The sequence below is a fragment of the Choloepus didactylus genome, chromosome 18 (genome assembly GCF_015220235.1).
Source record: "Choloepus didactylus isolate mChoDid1 chromosome 18, mChoDid1.pri, whole genome shotgun sequence".
NCBI lineage: Eukaryota > Metazoa > Chordata > Mammalia > Pilosa > Megalonychidae > Choloepus > Choloepus didactylus.
This window is the reverse complement of record NC_051324.1, coordinates 72,267,642-72,283,145: the sequence shown is the minus strand read 5'-3', so window position 1 is coordinate 72,283,145 and position 15,504 is coordinate 72,267,642. Positions and strand designations below refer to the sequence as shown.

Here is a 15,504-nt window from a genome sequence, read left to right as displayed (position 1 = left end):
GCCTCGCCCCGCCCCCAGGGGGCGTGGCCAGCGCCGCCCCAGGGACCGAGGGCAAAGTGCGGCTCTCCGGGAGCGGCGCAGGGGCCGGGGCTGGCTGGGGGATGGCAGCGTTAGGAGGGGCGCTGGGCCCGGGGCCCTGCTGCTCGGGCTCCGGGACTGACCCAGGAAGGGGTCTGAGAGTCCCCCAGAAAGGACTGTCCCAACCCCATCCTCTTTGCCCTGTTGTCGTCTCCTCCTCCAGGAAGCCCACCCGACATCCAGTGTGGCCCTCACCTGCTGGGACCCAGGCTCATAAGCAATCCCACGTCTCCTGCTCCCCCCATTCCACTCAGAACCCCAAGATCTCCAGGCCACAGACTGGCAGGTCACTCCTTTCCTCTCCCCGAAGCTAAGCCTGGCGTGGGATCAAGGACTCCCCTGTCCCCACTCCCAGTTGTTCCTGGAGCCACTCTTCCAAGGCTCTGAAGGGCTTCAGACTTCCAGGTTCCAGGATGGTGTGCAAACAAAGGAAGTTCGGGGCGACAGGCGGGGGGCAGCGTTTAATCCAGTTTAATCCCCCACCACAACCAAAAAACAAACAAGCCAACAAAAAAACCCCACATGGGTCCAGAGCAGACAGGGAAGGGGGCAGCCCCGGGAGGGGAGATTCCAGACCCTCTTGCTAGTTGCAGGTAAGGACTAATGAGGGGGTGTGGGCCAAAGCAGGCAGGAGCCTGTCCAGGTGAGCTCACAGTGTGAGAGGTGAGTGGGGGGCACCAGAGGACCCCACAAGGAGATGGGGTGCCACTCCAGAGAAGAGGGGAGCAGGCATGGGGGAGAAAAAGTGACCAGGTCAGACTTGGCCCCTCCGGAGTGTTCCAGCAGCTGGGCCTTTTCAGGTCCACACCACCACCCTCCCCAGACCTGGATGGCTGGTGACAAAGCAGCTGAGAGGTGAGGACGGGGGCCCACACAGAGCACCCCCTTCCCAAAGACCTCACTTTCCCTCTGCAGCCCCACCCCCACCCTAAAATCTGCAAACCAGCGCTGTGTGTTTGCCAAAGGCAGCTGGGGTGCCAGGGATCTGGGCTGGCAGGCTCTTCTGTGGGGACGCGGTCTGTTTGAAGAGGACAGGGGCTGGGCTCCCCTGGAGGGCTCTGCCAGGCTCACAACCTTGACGACAAGGGGAATCGAGACCCTGGATTGGACACGCCTCTCAGCCGCCCCTCCAAGGCCCTCCAGGAGTTTTACGAGGCCCTGGCAGGAGGAGGGGTGCAAGCTTACTCACCCCACTGAACGCAGGGGCAGCTGAATCACCGGGCGGGCACGCACTGGCCCTGGTCACATGGTGTTTGGAGCCGGGTGTCCAGCACCCCATTTTACAGAGGGGAACACGGGAGGCTCAGAGAGGTGACCCGCCTTGCCCAGGAGGCTTGGGAGGATGGGGCCCAGAGATGACAGGGGAGCGTGTCCAAGGGAGGGTCCCAGGCGGTGCCCACCAAAGGGGCCAGCTGGGGAGGGAGGAGAACCAGCAGGGCCACAGGCGGGAGAGCACACCTGGGGTGGGACAGCCCCGAAGCCCTGGTCACCTTTACAAGTTGTGATGTCATGGCCTTGGAGAGGGGACCCTGGGAGGCCTGGCTCCAGTCTCCTGCCACCACCTGACCCATGCCATTCTGACAGGGCAGAAGCCCCTGGCCTGCCCTGGCCCTGGCCCTGGAGAGGCATCCTCCTGGCTCCCTCCTCAGACCCCATAAAGAAGGTAGGAGAGGGCCCCACCCCAAGGCCAGCTGACTTGGTAGCAGGATGAGGTGATGGTAAGCACCTGGCGTCTGGCACACAGAAGTCCTCAGTAAATGGCCGCAGGTCATGTCCCAGGACAGCCCTGCCCTAAGAACCACCACCCCCCACCCCCCGCCACTGCCACCAGCTCAGGTCACTGGCACCTCCAGTCCTCACCCCTCCCCGGATCCAGAACCCACTGCCTACCTGTGCTTCATGGACCAGGCCAGCATTCCACAGGTGATGGCTGCGATGGAGGTGAGGCTGCCGGCCAGCACCAAGATGGGTCTCCAGGGCAGCTCCCCTGTGGGGGAGGCGGCTGGGTTGGGGTAGGCATGGCTGTCCTGGGGCCGTTCCCTGGGGGTTGGCTGAACACCCTTGGCAGAGTGGCCGGGTAGAGCTGTCCCGCCTCCCACCGACCTACACCCTGGGCACCCCAGTGCGGCCCCCGCCCCCACCCCAGAAGGGCCCTCTCACCTGGGGGCACCAGCTTGGAGGTGCTGGACTGGACACTGATGTCATTCCCAGCCTGGCACCGGACCCAGTCCGACGTCTGGGTCAGCGGGAAGGAGAAGTTGACGGGCTGCCTGTGGTGCACTGTCTGGTGCATGTGGACGTGCCCACGGTTCCCGACCAGGCTGTAGGTGATCGGGGGGCTGCCTGAGGCCGCCCAGCAGGACATCTCCATCCTGGGGCCTGCCCCTCGGTCTATCAGGGTGAAGTGGGCATGCAGCTGGGATACGGGCTCTGGTGGGGTGGCAGAAGACAGCACAGGCATGGACGGCAACTCTTCACTGCCACCTCTCAGCAGATCGCAAGTGAGTTCCCCTCAATACAAAAATGAGCCTGAGGGCACAGCTCTGCTGCTGCCTCCTCCAGGCAGTCTTCAGGATTACTCCCTCTGCCTCGTGTCTAGACTTCTGCTCTCCAGATTGCACCACACAATTTTGCATTTGGCTTTATTCCTGTATATTATATCTCAGGTTTCCAGAGTTAGCAAATAAAAATACAGGGCACCCAGTTAAATTTAAATTTCAGATAAACAATGAATAATACAAGTGTAAGTATGTCCTAGGCAAAATTTAACTGGCAATCCTAGGTATAGTCATCCAGCCCTGTCTCCTCTGCTGATGCACATGCAGGATAAGCACTACCTTTTAAAAGATTCTAGATTCTGGAATCCCTCACAGCCTCAGCGGAAAAAATCTGATTTGTAGCAACCACTACCGCTGGTTTATTTACCGCCCACTAAAAGCTTTTATTTAATCTTTTCAATACCACCATGGTAGGATCTTTGTTTTGCTAATATTATTAGGGTCTTTGAACTATATTATCTTTGTTTTACAGAGAAAGAGATCCAAAGGAAGGACCCAGAGAGGCTGAGCGACATGATTTGAACCCTGGGCCTGCTGGGCTCCTGACCCTGGGTTCCTCCGCTAGGCTGTCCCCACCCCCTGGCCGCCGTGTTCTTAGGAGGGAAGGGGGACAGGAATGGATGGAGGTCAGGGGTCACGGTCCCGCCATAGGTCAGGGAACATACCTGGGTTCCCACAGCCTCCACCCGCCACCAGCTCCCACCAGGAAGGACACGGGGTTAAGAGTTGGGCAGAGATGGGAGAACGCGGGGATTGGAGCTGGACAGCTTCTTGCCTGCCCAGTGGCTGGGGCGAGTTTCTTAACCTCCTCCAGCTTTAGAAGCTGCCACTTCTACAAATGAACCCCACCCTCCCTCGTTGTCCCTCCGCCCTCGGCTCTCCCCACCCCACACCCCCACCCTGTGCCCACAGCCCTGCCCTGCCAGGAGCCTCTGCCCAGGGCGTCTCCAGCCAGGGGCCCTGTGGACTGTGGACGTCCCCAGACACAGACGACCTGCCCGGCTCCCCACCCTCCTGCCCCTGCCCTCCCTGACCCCATCCCCACCCTGACTCCCCAACTCACTGGCCCACAGTTCCCAGTACATCTGCAGCGGGGTGCTGACGGCTGTCGCCCCAGAGGTGGGGGCCGCCTGGCAGGAGTAGGTGAGCAGGTCGGGCCTGGACTTGAGCGTGATGTTGACGGTGAAGGACGCAGGGTCCCTGGTGCCCACCACCGTCTTGGTGACCTCCACGTTCCGGCTGCCCAAGAGGGAGTAGGTGATGGGTGGGGGCATCTGGGGTGAGTGGCACACTATGAGAACGCGGCGGCCTTTGGGGAAAACCTCCAGGACTTTGTAGGAGATGAAGGTCTTAGGGATGATTTCTGGGGAGATGAAACAGTTCGAGGGAGAAGAAACCAACATTTCTTAAATACTGTAAGAAGACACTGATTTGGCAGTTCCTCCAAAAGTTAAACACAGAATTATTACGACCCAGAGGTCCCGCTCCTAGATATATACAAAAAATAGCCTGAAAACAGGGAGTCACACAAATACACATGCATCCGTGCTCGAAGCGGCACATTCACAAGAACCAAAATGTGGAAACAACCCGAGTGTCCGTCAGCTGATGAGAGGATAAACAACACATGATCTGTCGGGGCGATGGGATATTACTCAGCCAATAGAAAAGAATGGTGTTCTGAGCCACGCTACAACATGGGCAAAACTTGAAAAAATTACTCTGCGTGAAACAGGCCAGACACACAAAGGTCACATACTTAATGCTGCCATTTACATGGACTGGGTCCCTCCACAGAGACAGAGCAGATGGGTGGTGGCCCAGGGCTGGGGTGGGGATGCTTAATGGGATGATAAAAATGTTCTGAAACTAGATAGTGGTGACAGTTGCCCAACCTTATAAATGTACTAAATGCCACCAAATTGAACACTTTAAAATGGTTAATTTTTTGTTATGGGACTCTGACCTCCATAAAAAAAGGGAAAAAGAAAAGAAAAAGAGAAAATGCTGGCACAGTCTCCTGGGCTTAGGATCTTTCTGCCCAGAATATTTTACCGTAAAAATAAAATAAAATTAGGACACAGGTAGGAAGCGTGGTGCCTGGGTCAGGGGGGCGAGCCTGGTGGACAGGGGGCTGCAGGGGAAGGCACGTGCCCCTCCCCAGCTCCCCGGGTCCCTGGCTGTGGCTGAATGACTCGCTTGAATGAACAGGCTCGTGGGGTCCAGGCTTCCTTGGGGAGCAGTGCCCCAGAGCTGGAGGTTACCTCGCAGGCAAGGAAGGGCTGAAGCCTGGAGGGACCCACCGCCACCCACCTCACCCATCCGAGGCCTCCTTGTGCCAAATGGGATGTGGGAGCTGGAGGCAGGGGTGGCGGCTGGAGCCTGCCCACAGAGAGATCAGCATCTGGTTTAAAGGGACAGTCAGAGGGCAGGGTGGGGAGGGGGAGGCCCAGATCCTTACAAGAGGCATTACTGGGGTGGGTGAGGGCTCCGAGGGGAAGGGCTGGACTGAAGAAAAGCAAGTCAGGGGGAAGCAGGAGGCCAGAACACTGCCCCCCACCCACCCAATCCTCTCCGCGCTAGACCCCCGGTGGAGCCCCGTGCTCCCAGCACGTCTGGCCAGCATGCATCCATCTCAGCTGGCGTTGCTTGGAACCGACGTTCCTGCTTTGGAAACAGGTTCTGGAGTCTGTATCAATGCAGAAAACAGGTCTAAATTGGGGCCCTGTGCTGCTTGTCGGGAGTGGGACTACACCAGGGCACCTTCGGAAGGGCGTGTTGAGTTATTGATGGTGCATTTTCAAGAATAATGTGCTTGGGGGCAAAGAGAGAGAGAAGGGCCTAGAAGATCTAGACAATGCACCAGAAAACCAGAGCAGACATTTCCGAGAGGACAGCAACTTGGAAGGAGCTCATACTTCACCTTTGCCCTTGCCTAATCTGAGGACAAAACTGCTCACTACGTGGAGAATTGGAACAAACCAGACTTTAAAGTTCTGAAGAAACATTTCCCGGGAATCCTGGAGTTTCTGGCCACCGAGCATATTTCTTTCTCAACTGGCGGTTCTCAGCCAGGGGACATTTGGCAATATCTGAAGACACGTGTCCACCAAACGCAGCCAGGGTTTGCTACTGGCATCCAGTGAGTGGAGGCCAGGGACACTGCTAAACACCCTAAATTGTCGCGACAGCCCCCACGACAGAGCATGACCCGACCCCAAATGTCAGCAGCGTCGAGGTTTGAGAACCCCTCATCTAGACAGCCAGCACTGGCCTTCTAGAATCAGGATTTCTTCCTCTGCCAGGGCTGCACAAACACCAACAAACATTTTCTCATCTGTGCCTCTTTCTTAACTCCCTGAGGACTCCTGTTTTCTTCTGAATACATTCTTTTTTTTTCAAACAGAGTTTCATGAAAAATCTTTAAAGAAAATAAAGGTATATCTGGGTGCAAGCTGCTCTCCCGGGCCCCATTTTGCAGATTGCTCGTAATGCTTTAGTAGATGCTACACTCGGGGCAAAGGGGAGCAGAGCCAGAGGCTGCCCTGACATGAGGTCAGGGGGTCCAGGGCCAAAGTGTGAGTACATTTTCTTTTCTCCTTTTGTAAAGGGAAGTGGCTTTGACTTATAAAAATGGAAAGAAAAACCCGGCCCCTTCATTTTCATTCAGTGGTCATTAATAGAAGCCAATTTGCATGAGTATGCGACAGGGGGCCCTTTTTACCTGCGCTGAGCAATGGGGCGTTTATTTCTTATTCCGTTTGTTTCTCTTGATTATTCAGTGTAGAGATCCAGCCCACCAATAAAGGGTGGCCAACCACTGAATTTAAAATTCATCAACTGTGTCTCCACACTGGCACCCTCAACATTAGATCAAGCGAGGACAAGGCCACCCTGGGGACTGGCAGCTGGGCAGGGCCCCGGATGGGGTGCGCGGGGTGGGGGGCTGTGCGGACGGGATGGAAGGAGGAAGCAGCTAGTAGGTGCGGGGACTGAGCTTGTGCCTCGACTTACCAGGCCTGGGCCAGGGGACTTGATATCACCCCCTGGGGAGGGTAGTAGGTACGGGCGTGAGTGCCCTCTGCAGCCCCCCCGAGCCTGAGGAGCGAGGTCAAGGCAGCTCCCTTTTCCTCACCCAAAATGCCACTGGCAGGGGAGGCTTGCCGGAGGAAACCGCCTTTCTCCCAACTGCCCTTTCCCCACTGCCTTATCTTACCCACTCGCTCCCTGGTGCCAAGGCCACTCCTGCCACCGCCAGCGCGCATGCACCGTGGCCAGAACAACCCCCGCCCGCTGCAACGGCTCCTGAATCCTCTCAGAACCAATCCTAGCCCCTCTCCCTTCAATATTGCCATTTTAGGCTACTTCACCTCCTTTCTTGCCCTGCCCCTCTTACCAGCCTATATAACCTGTAATCACCCCTGAATAAATCTCTTTGGCGCATACCCCTACTGGATGAAGAGTGTTTTTGTCCTTATCGCCGCCCTCCTTGCACGCCTCTCGCCGAGGACTCTGGCCAACGTCCTCCGCCTCGCCCTCGCCTCCGGGAAAGAGCCCCCGCCGCCGGTACCCTTTAAACAGCCCCGAGAGCTGAGGGCTCGGCTACCGGCCGCCACTCCCCCTAGAAGCAGTAACCCCGACCGCAAGTAGGGCTGTTGCCAGCGCAGCCCCCAAGGGCCCCCAGCAGCTCCCAGGCTCTATCTCTGGGCTGATTCCCCGGATAGCCAGAAACTTGAGATTCCAGCGCCCCAACCCTAGAGCTGCCCATTTATTCGGCCTGAGGAGGGGCCTGAGGATCTGATTTTGAACAAGCAGCCCACCCCTCCAAGGAAGTCTTGTGGAATGGTCTGGAACCTCGCTCTGGGGAACAGGGAGCCGGTTTTAGGAGTGAGTGGAGAGCAATCTGTCACAGTTGCTTTGTCCCCTCTCAAGGGAGATCCCTCTAGTTTAAATCTGTCTTCCACCCACGTGTACGCCCCTCCAAGCGAGAACATTGGCGTTGGGTTCACGGCAGTCCACAAGCGCCCCTCGGCTCCCGGGCCACCCCTCACCGCCGTGCTCTGACCCGTATGGGGCTCTGTGTGTTCCCTTTTGTGGGCTACCTCCCAAACTCCCCAATCCCGAGCTCCTTCCACTGTGCCCCCCCCCCGGGTGCAGGCTCAGGCAGCAGCAAAATCCCATCCCCTCCACCTTTCCTCCAACAGTCTGCTCACCTGGAAACCAGGGCAGGGTCCATATGGGAGGAGGGAAGGGGTGGGGAGGGTGGGGGTGGTTGGTGTCCGGATGCTTCTGGCCCATTCTCCCTCCCTCCTCCTGAAACACCAGCCTTGAATCTCACTTCTTCAGGCTTATTCCATCTGCCCTTCTGGGTTACAATCATCTAGAAAGATCTTTCCTTGAAGATTCTTGCCCCTGACTCCTCCCACTCTCAACACCTCACTTGCCGGAATTCTTGGGGATCTCACAACGCACAGAGATAACTGTATATTTGAAAGTGGTTAAAATGGGGAATTCTCTGCTGCAATAATATACACTACCACAATAAAAATGAAGGTCAAACAAATGTAGAACCATACAACTACAGACCTTAGTTGATAATATTCTAATAATACTGGTTCATCAATTATAACAAATGTCCCACCCTAATGCAAAATGCTAATGTGCCGGTTTGGATATATTATGTCCCCCCAAAAGCAACCTTGTGACAGGGCCGACATTAATCTTTTGGTTGAGTGTTCCCACGGAGATGTGACTCAAACAACTGTGGGTAATACCTTTGATTAGATTATTTCCATGGAGTGTTGCCATGCCCACTCAGTGTGGGTCTTAATTAAATCACTGGAGTCCTATAAGAAGAGCTCACAGACAGAAGGAGCAGAGCAGCTGAGAGGGACATTTTGGAGAGCAGCTAAGAGCAGACACTTGCTGACACTTTGAGATGCTGGCCCAGAGTTTTCTCCGGAGAAGCTAAGAGAAGACAAAATGCCCCAAGAGCAGCTGAGAGACTTGCGGAGAGATGCTTGGAAGCTGACGCTTGGAGACACTTGGAGATGCAGACAGAAGGACGTTTGGAGATGTTAAGCTAAGAGATGAAGCCCAGAGTTTGCCCTGGAATATGCTAAGACAGGACCCCCAGGCACTTAGAGAGAAACATCCTGGGAGAAAGAACCAGGAACGCACAGGAGCTGAGAGAGGAGCTGGAGCATAACCCGGGATCAGCAGACGCCATCCACGTGCCTTCCCAGCTAACAGGTTTGCCACATGCCATCAGCCATTCTTCATGAAGGTACCCTATTGTTGATGCTTTAGTTTGGACACTTTTATGGCCTTAGGACTGTAACTCGGTAGCTAAATAAACCCCCTTTATAAAAGCCAATCCATTTCTGATACTTTGCATAATGGCAGCAGTAGCAATCTGGAACAGTTAAATAACCTGCAAAATGCAATAAATGCAAAATGTTAATAACAGGGAAATCTGTGGGGTGGGGTGGGGTTGAGAACTCTGTACTTTCTGTGTCAATTTTTCAGAAAACCTTCAACTGCTCTAAAAAAAAAGCCTATTAAAATACACACACACACACACACACACACACACACACGGGTAATTGACCCAGTGTCCTGGCCCCGCAGTTCCTTGACGTGCAGTTATTTTGGGCCCAATCTCTCTTTCTGCAGAGTATTGCATGGTCAGGCTGCACCCTCCTCCATTTATCCAACCCCTTGGGCAGCGTCTTCACCTCTCTCTTTCCCACTCCATCCCATCTATCAGCAGGTGCTTTGCTTGGTCCCTGGAATAAACCCCCCTCCACTTCTCCCCGGGATCCACGTAACACAGTAACAGGTCTCCGGGTGCCCACCTTATGGCCATCTGTCTCTTCTCCACCTAGCAGTCAGAAAGACCCCATAGGGATAAATCAGATCACGTCCTCTGCTCTGAACCCTCTGCGGCTCCTCCCGGTCACCCCTGCGCCCAGCCAGGTGACCTCACCCGCCCCCCATGCCCCTGCATCTGGCCGCACAGCGCCCCTTGCCCTCATCCTGCTCAGCCCTGACTCCCTCCCTCCCCCCAGTCTGCTGCCCACTGTAACACATGGGAGAACGGGCCTCTTTTATTAGCACCCATTGCCCTGAGCCCGGCTTAATGGAAGCCGCTGGGGCGGGGATCTCGGTTTTGTTGCTGCACCTCGTGTGAGCCCAGTGCTCGGCAAATAGGACTGACTGTCCACCGGCTCGGTCGTGAGGGTGAGAGCAGAGAAGTCCCAGGCGGGAGGGAAGCGGGCGGCCCGCGCGGGTACTTCCAGGGCCCTACCCCCGCGGCCTCGCCCCTTGGCCCTGTCCCTTGTCCCTGCCCCTCGGCCCTGTCCCTCGGCCCTGCCCCGTGGATCTGCCCCCTTGGCCCTGCCCCTTGGCCCTGCCCCTTGGCCCTGTCCCCGCGGCTCTGCCCCCTCGACCCTGCCCCGCGGCCGCCCGCCCAGGGCGCGTTTATTTTTAAGGCGAATGAGGAAACGATCTTCCCGCCGCCCGCAGTCAAGCAGGACCCGCGTCACGTTACCCGGTCCCCGCCCTTCAGCGGAACAGCGACAGGATGCCCGGCTCGGTCACGCGGGGCAGGGGCGGCAGGACAAGGAGGGAGGGCGCCCGGCGTGGCGACGGGCGAGGAGGCGAGGGGCGCGCTCGCTTCCCCACCCCGGGCCCCGCACCCCCCGCGCCCACACCTCCCGCGCCCCCTCCTCGCGCGCCCACACCCCCGCGCCCCCTCCTCCCGCGCCCCCTCCTCGCGCGCCCGCACCCCCGCGCCCACAACCCCGAGCCCGCACCCCCGCGTCCCCTACCCCCGCGACCCCTCCTCCCGCGCCCGCACCCCCGCGCCCACACCCCGCGCCCCCCTCCTCCCGCGCCCGCACCCCCGCGTCCCCTACCCCCGCGCCCCCTCCTCCCGCGCCCGCACTCCCCGCGCCCCTCCTCGCGCGCCCGCACCCCCCGCGCCCGCACCCCCGCGCCCCCTCCTCCCGCGCCCGCACCCCCGCGTCCCCTACCCCCGCGCCCGCACTCCCTGCGCCCCCTCCTCCCGCGCCCGCACTCCCTGCGCCCCCTCCTCCCGCGCCCGCACTCCCTGCGCCCCCTCCTCCCGCGCCCGCACCCCCGCGCCCCCTCCTCCCGCGCCCGCACTCCCTGCGCCCCCTCCTCCCGCGCCCACACCCCCGCGCCCGTCCTCCCGCGCCCCCTCCTCCCGTGCCCGCACCCCCGCGCCCCCTCCTCCCGCGCCCGCACTCCCTGCGCCCCCTCCTCCCGTGCCCGCACCCCCGCGCCCCCTCCTCCCGCGCCCGCACTCCCTGCGCCCCCTCCTCCCGCGCCCGCACCCCCGCGCGGGGTGCCCCCTGACGGCCGCCGGACATGGCCGCCTCCCTTTTGGTGCGGGAGCCTCGACTTCCCCTTTCTCCCAGGGCCCTCCTGCGTGCGTGGGGAGTCCTGGACTCCTGGGCTGCGCCCTGTTCCGTAGGCCAGGGGACCCCAGCTGAGTTCCCCCAGCCCTCGGTGGAGTCACAGCCACGCGGCGGGGCTGTGGGGCTCCTGGAGAGTGGGGAGGCGTGTGCTCCTGACCGGGTTCCTAGGGCTGAGACATGGGGACGCCCCCACCCTCGCCCATCGCTGCCACCACCAACACCCCACCCCCACCAAACAGCCCAATCCTTTACCTGACCCCTGACCCACACACACACACTGCCACTGACTGGCTCTGCCTCCTCCTTTCCACTTTCCCCAGAATCTTCCGATTGTCCACTGATCAGCGAGCCCCCCCCCCAAGCAAAACACCCACTGTGGGGGGCTCTGACTCTGGGCTCCCCAGCGAGGGGAACTTCTCCCTCCTGCTAATGAGCTGCTTACCTTCCTCCTGCTCTTTGCCAAAGCCCCTGGTGGCTGTAAAAGAGAGGAGGGTCTCAGGAGAGGCCAGGGCGGAGGGGAGGCTCACACAGCCGGGGGTCGCCGGCATCTGCGTTTATAAAAGCTCTTTGGGGCCCCACAGCTTGGGTGCTCTTGTCCTGTTTTGCAGGCCCAGGGAGGGGAGGCTGGGATGGGACACACAGCGAGTGGCTGGTCTGAGGCATGGGCCGAGTCCTTCCTTTCTGTCCCATGGTCCTGGGGGTGCCCAGGCCTTCAGCTCCTGCCTCTCCCGTGCTCCCCAGACCCCCAGCCCTGAGCCGGCCTCCTCAAGGCTCTGTCTGCAGCCCCTTCCCACAGCACCTCTGGGGGCTCACCCAGTGCGGCCAAGCAGAGCAGTGGAAGGAGCCTCATGCCCCTGCCAGTGGGGGACCGTCTGCTCAGGCGGGTAAGAGCCACCTCCAGCCTGGGACCCTGGAATGCTCCCTGCCAAGTGGGTGCCTGCAGCAGGGAGATAACCGCAGGCCCAGTGTCCCAGGGCGGGCCCCAGAGAGCCCGGCCAACCCGCAACAGGAACGCCCCTCCCATCCTTCAAACCCTCTTCCAAGGGCTCCCACCTTCTGGGAGGTGGATTCAAAACAGGGCTTCCCTCAGCTGTCCCTGCTGGGCTGCAGGGCTCTGACCATGTCCCACCCCCAGGCCCCTGTGAAGATGTTCTGTTACACGGCAGGAGGAGGGAGAGTTGCCCAGCTGTGGGCCTGGGGATGGGGAGGTCATCCCGGATTAGCTGGGTGGGCCTGATGTGGTGACAAGGTCCTTTAAAAGCTCCCCAGGAGAGTGACCTGCAGCCAGAGAGACCTGGGGGCTGGATCCCCCTTTGGGAAGCAAGAGGAGAGGCAACTTCTGTCCATTGGTGTCTGTTAGGTGGCCCACCTGGGACTCAACCCCCCCCCCAATTTTTAAAATATATTTTTAATTGTGAAATTTAACATATATACATAACACTGATACTTTTCAATGTATGATTTAACAAGTAATTAGCAAATTTCAAAGAATGTCATGGGTTATAGTTCCACCATTTCAGTTATTTCCTTCTAGGTATTCTAATACCCTAGCATCTAAATATATATGTATTTATATAAAGATTCAGTATTTGTAATCATTTGTTAAATCCTATCTTGTCTGTTGCTACCCCTTCCTCAGATTTAATCACTTTCTCGATCTTCAGGGGTGTCTAGGCAGTGACCACCTAACTTGTTCATATTAAAAAAAGGGGTGTTGACATTACAGGGACTGTATCTGGATGTTGTTCTTAAAGATGCTGTTGCCTCTGGGTTTTAGGACTTGTATGGCATAGGAACACTCTGGTGGATTTGCGTTTGAGAGATAAATTTAGTGCGTGAAACTTTTGTAGAATCTCAGATAGGGACCCGGGTATTTGGGGACTACTGTTGGTAAGGGCATGGCATACCGTGGCCATTTGGCGTACTGTGGTCTGGCTGGAGCTTGCATAAGAGTAACCTCCAGAATAGCCTCTCGCCTCTATTTGAAATCTCTTTGCCACTATAACTACTTATTTTGTTACTTTTCTTTTCTCCCTTTTCGTAAAAAAGACATTTTCAATCCCTCGAAGGCAGGGCCAGGCTCATTCCTGGGAGTCTTGTCCCACATCCCCAGGGAGATTCAGTCCCCTGGGAGTCATGTCCCACGTCGGGGGTGGGGGAGTTGGTGAATTTATTTGCCTAGTTGGGCTTAGAGAGAGAAATCAGTCCTCAAATTAAACCTCCGATTGGAGGAGACTGCTGGCTCCAGGGCTCATAGTCTGGTCACCCTTGGGTGTGGGGTGTGAGGCAGCCACTGTGCTCACAGGCTGCCCCTGAGAAGCTGGGAGGGGGTGGGTGGGGTGGGGGCTTCCTCAGGCCCCGGGGATGGTGGGTCATCCCCGGGGCCCGGGGCTCAATGTCAGCCTCGACGAAAAGGAGAGCAAGCCCCGTCACAGGTGGTGGCATGGGTCCGGGGAGAAGGGGGGTGAGCAGCCCCCGTGAGCCAGGAAACCTCAGTTTGCTATGGCAGCGTCCACGTGGGGTGAGACCGGACCTGGACCCCTCAGGGCTGGGACTGGGGCAGCCCAGGACAGAGGGAGCTGAGGGGGCGGTCGGAGAGGGTGACCCTGCCCGCTGGGGGTGGGTGCAGTAAGGGGGCTGTCCTTGGCCATCGCGGTGGTCCCCTTCCCACAGCGGGCTTGAACCGGCCTCTGTCACTTGCCCCCCACAGCCCTGGGAATGGACCCTGCGCCTCCTAAGCCCATCAAGACAGCAAGGACATTTTGTCTCTCCCAGAGTCTGTGCTCACCCCTGCTGAAGGGGGTGGGGAAGGAATTGGGGTCCTGGGTCGGTGGGTGGGCTTCTGATCTGGGGCTGGCAATCTTTTGCCTGGAGGCCCAGAATCTCTAGCTCGTGAGAAGGCTGATTTAGGGGGGTGGGTGGCACGTCTCTCCACTGTCTGAAATACTTGTGCAGTCTGGGGAGGGGGTTGACTCGGGGACACTCCCCTGGGGCCTTCTTTCCCCACCCTGTCCACCCCCCTCCAGCAATCACCTTTGTTCCTTTCACACTGGGGGTGTCATTTCTGGAGGGGGCTGGTTCTCCATGCTGCCCCCGTCCAATGCTTCCTGAGCTCACCCCAGGCCACCCTGATGGAGCGGGGTTCTGGTGAGTCTGCTATGGACCGACGTTCGTGACTGTGGCTACTGGGGGTCAGTCTCCTCCGTCATCAAGGAACTAACTAGTATCACCTGGTGTCCCTCGTGGCCAGTGCTCGGGGAGGCAGAGGCCTCGAGGGCTGGGCAGGGGAGACTCCAGGAACCCCCAGGGTGGGGCGGCTGGGACTTCACTTGCAATGGGCTCTTGCACCTGCTCGGACCCTCCCTTCACTTTTCCCAGTAACCCCTCGCAGCTCTCCCTGCCCCAGCGTGTCCTCTGCACTGCCGGCCAAGCGGGCACCTCAGCGCGTGGCTCCCTGGCACCGTCACCCTGCCTCTAGCATGCACGGAAGGCACACTGGTTCTGCCTTCCCTCTGAGTGTCCCCGTGCACCCCACATTCCAGCACCCTAGGCCTCATGGACTCCCGGGTTCCACAGACCGTGTCCACACCTCGGTTCAGGCCGCCCCCTCTCCTGGGCTGCCCTCCCTGCTGCCCTCATCTCCTGCCTCAGCCCCCCTCCTCCACGGCTCCCTCCTGCCGGAAGTGACTGCTCGTCTTCCGAGGCCTCTGCTCGTCTTTCCGGGTGCTCCTGATCACGTGGGGTCTCTGCCCCATTCCCATTTCCAACTCAGCTCCTTTAGGCCAGCGACACGCAAGAAGACTTGCTTGGTTGTGCCCCTGCCAGACACCCACGGGAGCACCTAACAAGTCCCCACAACCGTGCTGAGGAGGGTGGCCTCATCCGCGTTCTTGCCGAGTAAATGGCCCGGAGTTCGAGGATATCCCCCAGGTCTCTAAGCTCGCCTCCCTCCCAGCTCCAAGCTGTTTTTGCACATGGCAGTTTCTCCATAAATGTGTGATGAATGGAAGCAAGAAAGAAGGGACCTTCCTTCAGTGCAGTCTCACAGCTGACCCACCACCAGCATCACCCAGGGGCTCCTTAAAACATAGTGGCTAAAAAAAAACACACAAAAAACAAACAAAACAACAACAAAAAACTGTGGTGGCTGGCTTGATTCTTGAAGATGACTGTGTAACTGTGTGTCTTACATGGTGTGACCATGTGATTGTGAAAACACTGTGGCTCACCCTCCCTTTATCCAGTGTATGGACAGAATGGGATGTTTTACATATATATATTTTAATTTTTATTGTTACTCTTTTTTTTTTTTTTTGGAGTAATGAAAATGTTCAAAACTTGATTGTGGTGATGAAGCATAACAATACGATGGTACTATGAACAAATGATTGTATACTGTGGATGTTTGTATGGTATATGAATAT

At 58.0% G+C, this 15,504-nt stretch overlaps 2 protein-coding genes across 4 annotated transcripts; one reads left to right on the top strand and one right to left on the bottom strand.

Annotated features, from left to right (window-relative positions):
* Window positions 1-223: 223 nt before the first annotated feature.
* Window positions 224-11,997, bottom strand: C18H17orf99 (chromosome 18 C17orf99 homolog). Of its 3 annotated transcripts, none has more exons than XM_037810327.1 (6): window positions 11,894-11,997; window positions 11,523-11,555; window positions 3,700-3,999; window positions 2,239-2,508; window positions 1,969-2,065; window positions 224-1,236 (listed from the first exon to the last, which is right to left on the bottom strand). In XM_037810327.1, exons 1-6 carry the CDS (start codon window positions 11,928-11,930, stop codon window positions 1,227-1,229), a joined length of 747 nt encoding a protein of 248 aa, XP_037666255.1. In that variant the 5' UTR covers window positions 11,931-11,997; the 3' UTR covers window positions 224-1,226. The 3 variants fall into 3 exon arrangements, with proteins under 3 accessions (XP_037666255.1, XP_037666256.1, XP_037666257.1); XM_037810328.1 differs by having other exon boundaries at window positions 225-1,152; XM_037810329.1 differs by lacking the exon at window positions 224-1,236 and having other exon boundaries at window positions 1,965-2,065.
* Window positions 10,956-15,244, top strand: LOC119514521 (splicing factor 3A subunit 2-like). Its single transcript, XM_037810330.1, has 2 exons — window positions 10,956-11,964; window positions 14,459-15,244. The coding sequence occupies exons 1-2, from the start codon at window positions 11,742-11,744 to the stop codon at window positions 14,923-14,925; spliced, it is 690 nt and encodes a 229-aa protein (XP_037666258.1). The 5' UTR covers window positions 10,956-11,741; the 3' UTR covers window positions 14,926-15,244.
* The last annotated feature ends 260 nt before the right edge of the window (window positions 15,245-15,504 follow it).